The 12,225-nt window shown below is 43.5% G+C and overlaps 1 protein-coding gene across 1 annotated transcript; it reads left to right on the top strand.

Annotated features, from left to right (window-relative positions):
• Nucleotides 1-9,083: 9,083 nt before the first annotated feature.
• On the top strand, nucleotides 9,084-11,915 carry LOC143581902 (mechanosensitive ion channel protein 8-like). The gene is made up of 5 exons (XM_077064584.1): nucleotides 9,084-10,666; nucleotides 10,766-10,889; nucleotides 10,968-11,261; nucleotides 11,344-11,546; nucleotides 11,618-11,915. The coding sequence occupies exons 1-5, from the start codon at nucleotides 9,084-9,086 to the stop codon at nucleotides 11,913-11,915; spliced, it is 2,502 nt and encodes an 833-aa protein (XP_076920699.1).
• The last annotated feature ends 310 nt before the right edge of the window (nucleotides 11,916-12,225 follow it).

A 12,225-nucleotide genomic window follows, 5' to 3' on the forward strand; every position in this document is an offset into this window, starting at 1 on the left:
CTCAATGTTCCGCCATGCCGGGGAGGTTAGTTCCCTTCCGCACGCGCATAAACGATTTAGGGTGCACCCGCCTTAGCATCATGCGTGACGGTCAACCCATTAGACATCATAACGTTAAGGTACATAAAAACATAAAGCCAAAACATTCGCGCATGGCGCATATAACATATGCCCACGCTGGTTCTTAACATGGTGCGCTCGCGTAGGTTGCATGTAACAACTGCACGCGCTGACTAACATGGCGCGCTCGCGCAGGGCGCACATAACAAATGCACCGCGCTGACTAACATGGCGCGCTCCGCGCAGGGCGCACATAACAAATGCACGCGCTGACTAACATGGCGCGCTTAATATTCACAATCACCTAATTATTAGGTTGATTACTTAGTTTAAGGGATTGGGAATTTACCGGGTGTCACATTCTCCCCTCGTTAAACGAATTTCGTCCCGAAATTTAGGAGACGTTGCTGGCAGAAGCCATGCTCTGAAAGAGGTGTGGGTATTTCATGCGCATCTGGTCTTCTCTTTCCCAAGTGAATTCAGGCCCACCGCCTCGAATTCCATTGAACCTTTACTAACTTGATTCTGCTTCTTGCGCAACTTTTGTTCTTTCCAATCGGTTATTTGCTATGGGTTCTTCTACGAAGTGCAGCTGTTTGTCGATGTGAATCTCTTCCAACGGCAAAATCAACGTTTCGTCAGATAGGCACTTTTTGAGGTTGGACACATGAAACGTATCATGAACTCCACTGAGTTCGGCGGGTAAACGGAGCTTATAAGCAACCGGACCGATCCTTTCCAGGATCTCAAATGGTCCAATGTAGCGTGGATTCAACTTTCCCTCGCTTGCCGAAACGGGGGACTCCTTTCCATGGAGAGACTTTCAAAAGTACTTTACCCCCTACTTGAAATTCCAATGGTTTCCTTCGCACATCTGCGTAGCTCTTCTGTCTGTCGCGCGCTGTCTTAAGGCGATCCCTTATCTGAATAATCTTGTCTGTTGTTTCTTGGATCAATTCTGGACCAGTCATTTGCTTGTCACCCACTTCAGCCCAGCACAGTGGGGATCTACACTTGCGCCCATACAAAGCTTCGAACGGCGCAGCCTTAATGCTTGTGTGATAGCTATTGTTGTAAGAAAATTCAACCAATGGGAGGTGAGTATCCCAGCTACCTCCGAAATCGATTGCGCACGCGCGCAGCATATCTTCCAATGTCTGGATTGTTCGCTCGCTTTGCCCATCCGTTTGAGGATGATAAGCTGTACTCATATCAAGGCGAGTACCTAGAGCTCCTTGTAACGATCTCCAAAACCTTGATGTGAACCGACTATCTCTATCAGAAATGATGGACACTGGGACTCCATGTTTTGAAACTACTTCTCGAATATACAATCTGGCTAACTTTTCCATCTTATCGGTTTCCTTGATCGGCAGGAAGTGCGCTGACTTAGTTAGCCGATCTACAATAACCCAGATCGTGTCATAACCCCCAGGTGTCCTTGGCAGTTTGGTGATGAAGTCCATAGAGATTTGTTCCCACTTCCACATGGGAATTTCTGGCTGCTGAAGTAACCCCGACGGCTTCTGATATTCAGCCTTTACCTTTGAACACGTCAGGCACTTACTGACATACGTCGCGATGGCGCCTTTAAGATTGGGCCACCAATACAGCGTTTTAACATCTTGGTACATCTTGTCTGCGCCAGGATGTACGGAATACCGCGTCTTGTGAGCTTCGTTCAATACCTGTTCGCGCAATCCTCTCTTGAGAGGGACCCATATGCGGTTAGAGAAATATAGATTGCCGTTCTCTTTCAGTTCCAAATTCTTAACCATACCCCCCAAGGCATTCGTTTTTAACAAACTCTGGTTTCAAGGCTTCTTGCTGAGCGTCTCGGATGCGGGTAGAGAGATCTGCGTGAATGGTCAACCTTAGAGCCTTGACTCGTAGCGTTTTTATTCGCTCCTTCCTACTTAGCGCGTCTGCTACCACATTCGCCTTTCCAGGGTGGTACTTGATTTCACAATCATAATCGTTCAACAATTCAACCCATCTTCGTTGCCTCATGTTTAAATCCTTTTGATCAAATATATGTTGAAGGCTCTTGTGATCCGTAAAGATTACACACTTTGTACCATAGAGGTAATGGCGCCAAATCTTTAGCGCGAAGACAACCGCTCCAAGTTCTAAATCATGCGTTGTGTAGTTCTTTTCATTGGTCTTGAGTTGGCGCGAGGCATACGCTATGACTTTGTCTCGCTGCATAAGGACACATCCGAGTCCTTGATGTGAAGCGTCGCAGTAAACGACGATGTCATCCGTCCCCTCGGGCAGAGACAAAATTGGCGCACTACATAACTTCTGTTTCAACATTTGAAATGCTGTTTCCTGATTTTCGCCCCAAACAAACTTCTTGTCTTTCTGAGTTAGCGCGGTCAGAGGTAGAGCTATTTTGGAGAAGTTCTCAATGAAGCGTCGATAGTAGCCAGCTAGCCCTAGGAATTGCCTCACCTCAGTTGGGGTTTTTGGCGCTTCCCAGTTTTCGATGGCCTTGACTTTAGAAGGATCAACGTGTATTCCTTTCTCGTTTACAACGTGACCGAGAAAATGAACTTCTCTAAGCCAAAACTCACATTTGGAAAACTTCGCATACAACTTTTCTTTCCTCAACAATTCCAAAATCAATCTCAGGTGTTGCTCATGCTCGGCCTTGGTCCGAGAGTAAATCAGAATATCATCTATAAACACAATCACAAACTTGTCCAAGTATGGTTTGCACACGCGGTTCATCAGATCCATGAATACAGCCGGCGCATTAGTTAGCCCGAAAGGCATCACTAAGAACTCATAATGGCCGTATCTAGTTCGGAAGGCTGTTTTCGGCACATCTTCATCATGGACCCTAAGTTGGTGGTATCCGGACCGTAGATCTATCTTCGAATAATAACTGGATCCCTGCAACTGGTCAAATAAGTCGTCAATCCTCGGTAAAGGGTACCGATTCTTGACTGTCAGCTTGTTCAGCTCCCTGTAGTCAATACACATCCGGAAGGAACCGTCCTTCTTCTTAACAAACAGTACTGGGGCTCCCCAAGGTGAAAAGCTTGGGCGTATGAAACCCTTATCCAATAGTTCCTGTAACTGATTGGATAGCTCTTGCATCTCAGATGGAGCTAATCGATAAGGCGCTCGAGCTACTGGCGCAGCTCCTGGGACTAAATCAATACGAAATTCTACTTGTCGCGGCTGCGGCAATCCGGGCAAATCTTCAGGAAAAACTTCTGGAAATTCGCGCACTACTGGTAAGTCTTCAATTCTTCGCTCATCACCTTTCTTCTCTACTACATGCGCCAGGAAGGCGTAGCACCCTTTCCTTAGGCACTTACGCGCCTTTAGGCACGAAATCAGTTTCGTCACAACTCCCCTTCTTTCCCCTTGAATTACCAAGGTTTCTCCGTTCAACAGTGGGATCCGAACCTGCTTCTCATGGCAAATAACTTCCGCGTGGTTCTCGACTAACCAATCCATACCTACCACAATGTCAAAACTTCCCAAGTCTATTGGCAACAAGTTAATATTGAACCCGTAACCTCCCATGACTATTACACATTCTTCAGTTCTTTCGTTCGCGCATAACTGCCTACCATTGGCTAGTTCTATAGTATAAGGCGTGTCTAGCCTACTGGTTGCTAAGCCTAGGGAGTTTTTAAACTCAGCAGATATAAAACTTAGATCAGCGCCAGTATCAAATAAGACAGATGCAAAATGGCCGTTAAGCAAAAACGTACCGGTTACCACATTCGGCTCCTCTTTAGCTTCGCCTGCGCCGATCACAAAAGCTCTCCCGCGAGCTTGGTTACCCTTTTGCGGGCAATCCCGACTAAAATGCCCTGGCTTTCCGCATGCGTAGCAGTTGTCATTGGCTCCAGCTTCTTAGCACGGCAATTCACCGTCTTGTGTCCTGGCCTGTTACATTTGGCGCACGTGACGCTCGCGCATTCACCCTCGTGGTGAAACTTGCATTTGTTGCACCATGGGTAAGGGCCACTGTATCCTTTTCGTGGTGGCTCCGCGGCCTGAATCGCGTAAATCCTTGCGCTTTCCTGCTTCTTGAACGGTGGCTGCTTGGAGTCGGACCCTCGGTGGTGAGAGTTCCATTTCCTCTTGGGATCAGAGGCTCGCTGCTCGGTTCCGCGCGTAGTTAACATACCCGCACGGACCGTATCCCTTGTAAGGGTGATGGCCCGCGCAACCGCCTCATCGAAGGTTGGAGGCGCTGCGGCGTTGAGCGGAACCCTAACAACAGGAGGTAACCCAAAAATATACCTCTCGATCTTCTTTTCCTCCGTGTTTGCCATGTCTGGCACCAACTGGCAAAGCTCATTGAACCGGTTGTTGTAGGCGTCGATATCCGTTCCTACCATGGTGTGGTTCCAGAATTCCTGCTGCAGACTCTGGATTTCTGCGCGAGAGCAGAACTTCCTCATCATCATTTCCTTCAGTTCCTCCCAGGTCTTGTGGAGAGCAACTTCTCGCCCCAAAGTTTTCGTTTGAAGCTTCCACCAAGACGAAGCTGCCTCTTGGAACATGCAGGTTGCGTAAAGAACCTTCTGGTTCTCACTACATCTGCTAATGGAGAGAACTGTCTCCATCTTGTCAATCCAGTTGTAGAGCCCAATGGCCCCTTCGGTTCCCTTGAATGGCCAAGGCCTACAGGCCATGAATGTCTTATAGGAGCATCCTTTGTCCAAGGCTCCTGATTCGGGTTCTGGGGTCTCATTCTGACGACCCTGACTAGATTCGGCCTTGCTGGCCTCATGTGTTGCAATCGCTTGCGCGATTATTTCCGCGAGTTCCTCGGGTGTCATGGTAATTCCCTTGGCTTTAGTTGGAGGCATTCTCGCTTTAAAAGAGTGAAAATATATTAAACTTAGCGCATGTACTCTGAGCACATAATGTTATCATTATTTACTAGACACTGTGTGACCCGTGTTCCTAAGTGTGTGTATAGTTTCTTTTGAAAATATTTTCTTTGAAAAATATTTCATGCGATTCCCCAACGGTTATAGTCTAGGTTAAAACTTCTTTTCCTAGTTCGCTATAACCAGTGCTCTGATACCAATCTGTCACACCCGGCCCTGAGCGGCGGAAACAGCCGGGCGCGCGCGAGTGGGGATTGATAATTAAGCACGGGCCATTGCAAACATTCAAAGATTTTCATTGCGCATGAAAAGTTTAATACAAATACATTACATTGTTTAAAAATTACATAAAAACATCCAAGTATAAAACTGTTGAAGATTTCCAAGCCATATCCCCTTGCGCGGCGGGAACAACCACGCGCATCGAAGGGATAGAACTAAAATCTTCCAAAAAGCTAGTTTTAGATGTTCAGCGTGAGGTGCTCTAAGTGTGACTCCATGCGCTACCTAATTATCTCCTGAAAGACACGTAAAAACATTTGAATCAGTATAAACTGAGTGAGTTCACAAGTTTTAGTAACTTGATAAATCGTATTGCATCATAATCATTCTGAAACATAATTCTGGTAGCATCATTAAAACACATGCTTGGTAAAACATAGTTCTATCAACATATTCTGCTAAATTCGTTCCGCGGTTTACGCGCGAACATTTCTGGGAACTGTGCTCGTCTGTGTAAGTGGCACTGCCACTACGAGCGAAACAAGTAATACTGTCCCGCGGGTTACGCGCGGACACTTCTGAAAAATCGTGCTCGTCTGTGTAAGTGGCGCTGCCACTACGAGCGAATAATACCGTCCCGCGGGTTACGCGCTGACGTTGTGCCGGAAAACAAGGCGCTCGTCTGCGTAAGAGGAGCGACCTCTACGAGCGGGCTCAATCCCATAGTACTGCCCCGTGCTAGGCACTCGTCTATGTAAGAGGTGCGACCCCTACGAGTGGGTGGATCAAACCAGCAGTCCCTACCCTTAGAGTTCCAATGGTAAAGTGATCACTTACTCGTATCGCACTCTCATCGAAAACCATAGATAACCGTTTGCATTGCTCATCATGAAACATAATTTAAACACATAATCGCTTGCATAGCTTGTAAGTATACCATGATAAAACAGTATTTAAGTACGTGTCCCTCGCCCCGAAAACAGTTTAAACGTAGTGAAAACAGTGAAAATAGGGGCTGTGAGACTCACCTGTGGTTCTTGTTAAGGGATTAATCGAGGTTCGGGTTTTCTTGGTGTTGGCCTCGGAATCGAAGGTCTAGAATACGATTAAATAATCAAGAAGTATATATATTAAGATCAATAAACGGGAGAACATAAGGGTTGGAAAGTAGATCTCAAGGTTATATTCTCGGCTTACCTAGTAACAGGATCGGAAATGAAAACAACGGATGCTTGGGAGAGGATTAGTGCAAGTTTGTAGTTCTTTGAAGTGTGTTTTGGGTGATAATTTAGGTTACAAATTTATAGGCATACTCAAAGGAACACAATCCCTTGCTTTAGGGGATTGAAATCTTTTCATATCTAAATGTAATGATGATAAAGTATGGAAGTTATTATTATTTACTTAAGAGTGGAGTGGTGGATAAAAGATTTTGATTTGATTTGGACAGAACATGCAGGTCTGGGGTTGGTGAGAATAGGGTGGCTGACAGTTGACTTTTCATGTTACAGTGTGCTTTTTCAGGTACTTTTGTCAGTGTACAGTAAAAAGTGGAAGATCTCTGAAACACGCTACTGTTTCCTTTCGGGCGGGAGTAATCTCCTTATAACTGGAGAATAGACTAAGTGTTCTGCGCGTATAACTTTGTGCGCATAGCTTTCTGCGTGTAGGACATTTCTTTGCTGCGGGTAGATACGTAACCTTCTCGCAGTCAGGGACATTGAGTTTCATTTGTAAATCCTCCAAGTGGTCTTGGTATTTCAACATAGTGATCAGTTATGTTGAAGTCAATTCCATCTTGGAGCTTCAGACAAACTAGCTCTCAATGTTCCCGCCATGCGGGGAGGTTAGTTCCCTTCCGCACGCGCATAAACGATTTAGGGTGCACCCGCCTTAGCATCATGCGTGACGGTCAACCCATTAGACATCATAACGTTAAGGTACATAAAAACATAAAGCCAAAACATTCGCGCATGGCGCATATAACATATGCCCACGCTGGTTCTTAACATGGTGCGCTCGCGTAGGTTGCATGTAACAACTGCACGCGCTGACTAACATGGCGCGCTCGCGCAGGGCGCACATAACAAATGCACGCGCTGACTAACATGGCGCGCTCGCGCAGGGCGCACATAACAAATGCACGCGCTGACTAACATGGCGCGCTTAATATTCACAATCACCTAATTATTAGGTTGATTACTTAGTTTAAGGGATTGGGAATTTACCGGGTGTCACAGTTTGACTCTGTTGTATTCTTCGCGAAGGCCTGCAACAACCAACATAACGATGTCTTTATATGGCATAGGATGACCTATGTTTGCGAGAGCATTTGCATATATCCCTGTGCTCTAGAAAGATAAGTAGTTGTGGTCTCATCTCCTTTTATCTGGATCTTTAAGAGCTGCATTTTCAGTGTAAACTCCCTGGAAGAAGTGTGTGGAGCTTATGCTCGTTCAAGACCAAGCCAGAGGTCACGCGAGGTGACGCCCTGGACATGTTGAAAGGATGATTCGGAGATGGTGGACATGATGAGCATACGAACATGCGCATCATTGGACAACCATTTTGTATAATTCGGATTAGGTTGAGTTATAGGGGCTGCTCCTGTTGCGTCTTTATCAGTGGCAGAGGAGACAGAAATGGTCGGCAGGGGGGGGGGGTAGGGAATGGAGCCATCAACATATCCGAACAGGCTGTGTGTGACAAGGAAAGGTTGTAGCATGAGTTTCCAATGTCCATAGTTGGAGGGGGAGAGGGTAAAAGCGAATTTGTGAGAGTTATGTGACGTTTTTTCTATGGTAGGAAAGGCAGCGATCTCTTGATCAGCCATGATTGTCGGCAAACAAAGGAAAGCTTGGTAAAAAAAAAGAAGGCTGAAGGGTGGCAGCTGAAGACGTACAGAACCCTAGGCTCTGATACCAAGATAAACTTGGTAATGATTTGTATTATGATTGTGTAATTGTATTTTACAATGATTACAATAGAATGATATATATAGACTTAGGTTAAACAATTAGGGTCGGCTAATATAGACTATAGGGTCGGGCCTAAGTATTCTAAATTCATTATCTAATAAAATGACATCATACGTACGTGGCATAATTTTTATACGGGTAGTATGAGGATGTGCTTGTACAAATCATACGAGCCGATGTGTTCGCGTGTATGTCCAAGCGAGCTGTATAATGTGTTTGTGTGTCATGGGTAGGGCTTTAATTTTGACCAATCATTCCAGAGTTGGGTTGATTTGTTTGTGTGTCATTTTTTGAAAACTTTTGGGTTGATATAGATGAATGTTTCTCATAAAATAAATCATTGTGGATTGCTTGTGGCAAATCTTTCCTATAAATTGTACTTTCATTCTCAATAGAAAAGAAAAACAATATTAGCAAAGTTTCGAATCGGCTTAACTATCACTATCAGGTACACTCGCAACCCAAGGCTGGTACACGTACATAACATCGAACGTGTAACTGTTACCACTGAAATATGTGTAACTAGCATTAAACATGTCCGCGTGGTTAACCCTATGTATGCTTTTCAAGTTTATTAATTTCGTGTAAAAATAAATAAATATATATATATATATATATATATATATATATATATATATATATATAGAAAAAGGAATAATTTGTTTTTCAGTTTGAAACGCTAATATATAGTTTAGTTTGTTTTATTTACTAAAAAAGTATGATGAAAGCTAAAAAAAATAAAATATTTACTAGTATGACGAATGCTAAAATAAAAATAAAATATATATTATAAGTAGATTAGATTGGGTTTAGTGAGCCTGAGAGGATCATCATCATCATCATCTGATTAGTGTTTGCATGGCGTACGTAAGGTAAATAATAATAATAATAATAATAATAATAATAATAATAATAATAATATATTATTTTGTTCCATTGGATTGGATATCCAGCTTGAATGGATTTGAAGAGATCAATAATAAGATCTCCTGATCCGGGGTCCTCCGGCGATGAGAATATCATCCTCAACATCAACGACGACGGTCATGACGAATTAGATCCAAAGCCAATGCTCATCAGAGACTTGTTTATACAGCGGACCTTGAATTTTGATGACGTCGACGTCTCTAATTCCTCCGGTAATATTAATATTACTCATCCAAATACAAATACGAGTACTAGCAGTAGGGTTTTCAGTTCCAGAGATCTCAAAGTATCCTTTCAGCAACCACAGCCTCCTCAACCCTCTAGACTAATCGTCGATGATATCGAGTCCCAATCATCAGACGAACAACAACTTAGACACAAATCCAGCAATATTATTAGCCGAGAGGCTGACAAAGCTGCAGGCGCTTCCGGTGAGGTTTTGAAATGCACTTCTTTCCAAACCAAAGCCACAATACTCAGAACCAAAACACAACAAAAATCTAGACTTTTAGATGATCCTCTCCAGGTTGACCCCGGTCCAGCCGCCAGGTCAGGACAGTACAGATCAGGAGTCCTGCCACGCGCTTCCGGGGTACTAACTAGAGGGGAAGTTATTAACGAAGACGACTCCTTGTTTGAAGAAGACAACCCTGATGATTTCAAAAGAACGAAACTAAACGCCCTGACCTTGATTCAGTGGATTAGTTTGATACTAATCCTCTCCGCGTTGATATGCACCCTTACCATCCATGACTGGAAGCAGATTGTGCTTAGGGGACTTCACATTTGGGAATGGGAGGTTTTAGTGCTTGTCTTGATATGTGGTCGTTTGGTGTCCGGCTGGGGTATAAGGTTCGTCGTCTTCTTTATCGAGCGAAACTTCCTTTTACGCAAACGGGTTTTGTATTTTGTCTATGGGATCCGGAAGCCCGTCCAGAATTGCATTTGGTTGGGTTTGGTTTTGATTGCTTGGCATTATATGTTTGATGAGAAAGTCGAGGGTCATAACCGCTTCCTGAGGGTTGTGAACAAGTTGATGGTGTGTATGCTGGTGGCTACATCACTATGGCTTGTCAAAACATTAATGGTCAAAGTACTCGCGTCTTCGTTTCATGTCAACAAGTTTTTTGATCGGATTCAAGAAGCTTTGTTTAACCAGTATGTGATTGAAACACTCTCCGGGCCACCACTGGTTGAGATCCAAAACAATCGAATAGTAGCTGACAAGGAAACAATAGGGCTAGTTAATGATTTTCAGAATGCAGGTGCTAACATGCCTCCAGAACTCGGGGAGAAAGTGTTTCAAATAAAGAGCGAGAGGGTTATCGGGAGTGGAAGATCACAAAAGCCGCCTCCAGCTGCCGTCAAGTGTGACGAGAAAGAACAAGGGATAACAATCGATCATTTGCATAGGCTTAACCCGAAGAATATTTCTGCTTGGAATATGAAAAGATTGATGAGAATTGTTCGTCTCGGGACATTAAGCACATTGGATGAACAGTTAAATGATATGAATTCACAAGAGGATGAATCGGTAACACAAATTAGAAGTGAAATCGAAGCCAAACGTGCTGCACGCAAGATTTTCATGAATGTGGCTAAGTCTGGCTCCAAGTATGTTCTTTTATATATGTAACGCATTTCCTCATGATTAAAAGATCATGTCACAGTCACATGATTGAGATTCTAGAATGGGAAGTTTGTTGTTTTCAGGTTCATCGAGCTTTATGATCTGATGCGGTTCTTGAGAGAAGATCAGGCTGTGAAAACAATGGCTCTTTTGGTAGGAACACCCGGTGACGAAAAAGTTAGCAAAGCAGCTTTGAAGATTTGGGTGGTAAGAACTTGAATCTGACTTGTATAAATTCAAATCCATAATCACTTGATTGTAGCTTATAATATGTGAAATTTACAGGTGAATGCATTTAGAGAAAGAAAAGCACTTGCCTTGACACTAAACGATACCAAAACCGCAGTCAACAAACTGCACCAAATGGTGAATGTCTTAGTTGCCATCATCATTGTGGTCATTTGCCTTCTGATATTGAATATAGCAACAAGCAAGTTGTTAGTGTTTATAAGCTCCCAGATCGTAGTGGTCGCGTTCATCTTTGGTAATACGTGCAAAACTATTTTTGAAGCCATCATCTTCTTGTTTGTCATGCACCCATTTGATGTAGGCGATCGTTGTGAGATTGACGGTGTTCAGGTATTAAAAAGACAGTTAACGCACATTGATGATAATATGCATACAGACATACCATATGTTCTAAATCTTGAATGGTTTTCAGCTTATTGTAGAAGAGATGAATATATTGACTACTGTTTTCCTGAAATGGGACAATGAGAAGGTTTACTTTCCAAACAGTACTCTTGCAACACGAGCCATCAGCAATCATTATCGTAGTCCCGATATGTGGGATTCAATTGATTTCTTCATCCATATCGCTACTCCTCCTGAGACGATAGCAGTCATGAAACAAAGAATAACCAAGTAACAAATTTACATTTATTTGTTTTCAGAACTTGCACAATTAATTAACACGTGATTTGGGTTATTGGCAGCTTCATAGAGAACAAGAAGGATCATTATTATCCGAATGAAATCACAGCGGTTTCATTGAGGTTGGAGGACATAAGCAAGATCAGGTTGCATATGTGGTGGAGGCATAAAATAAACTTTCAAGATATGGGAGAGAGGTACATAAGGAGAGGAGTGGTTATTGATGAAATGGTTAGAATCTTTAAAGAACATGATATCGAGTACAGATTGTACCCGCTTGATATCAATATCCGAAACATGCCTCTTCCACCACCCGTTACCTCTTCTCGGATGCCCCCAACGTGGGAAGCTCCTAAATGAGTATAAACGTGTAAACAAGTTGTTGAGCACGTACGTGCGGTGATCATTAAGCGCCCGGCCACCACAAGAATTGTTTGGAGAAATGAATGATGCGATTGTTTGACACTTGAAACCATGATGTCAACCAAATAAATTGTTTTTAACGTCATCACCATATAAAGATCTGCATGTATATGGCCCCACACATCAAGAGGTCCATTGTGGTCACAGAGTACCTTTCCTAGGACATGAACTCAAGCTGTATCTCATTATGTTTAGGGTTGCATCCATGTGATCAGTATTCTTTTTCTTTTTCATAAAGTGACTGGCA

The sequence above is a fragment of the Bidens hawaiensis genome, unplaced genomic scaffold (assembly GCF_021521415.1).
Source record: "Bidens hawaiensis isolate Kalapana, Puna unplaced genomic scaffold, B.hawaiensis_p1.1 tig00031236_1, whole genome shotgun sequence".
In the NCBI taxonomy this organism is placed as follows: domain Eukaryota; kingdom Viridiplantae; phylum Streptophyta; class Magnoliopsida; order Asterales; family Asteraceae; genus Bidens; species Bidens hawaiensis.

What these genes read in the sequence shown, in the direction of transcription:
- LOC143581902 (XM_077064584.1), top strand. Translation starts at nt 9,084, where the DNA reads ATGGATTTGAAGAGATCAATAATAAGATCTCCTGATCCGGGGTCCTCC. An exon ending in GTGAGATTGACGGTGTTCAG is followed by an intron (nt 11,262 to 11,343) that starts GTATTAAAAAGA and finishes AATGGTTTTCAG; the next exon opens with CTTATTGTAGAAGAGATGAA. An exon ending in ATGAAACAAAGAATAACCAA is followed by an intron (nt 11,547 to 11,617) that starts GTAACAAATTTA and finishes GGTTATTGGCAG; the next exon opens with CTTCATAGAGAACAAGAAGG.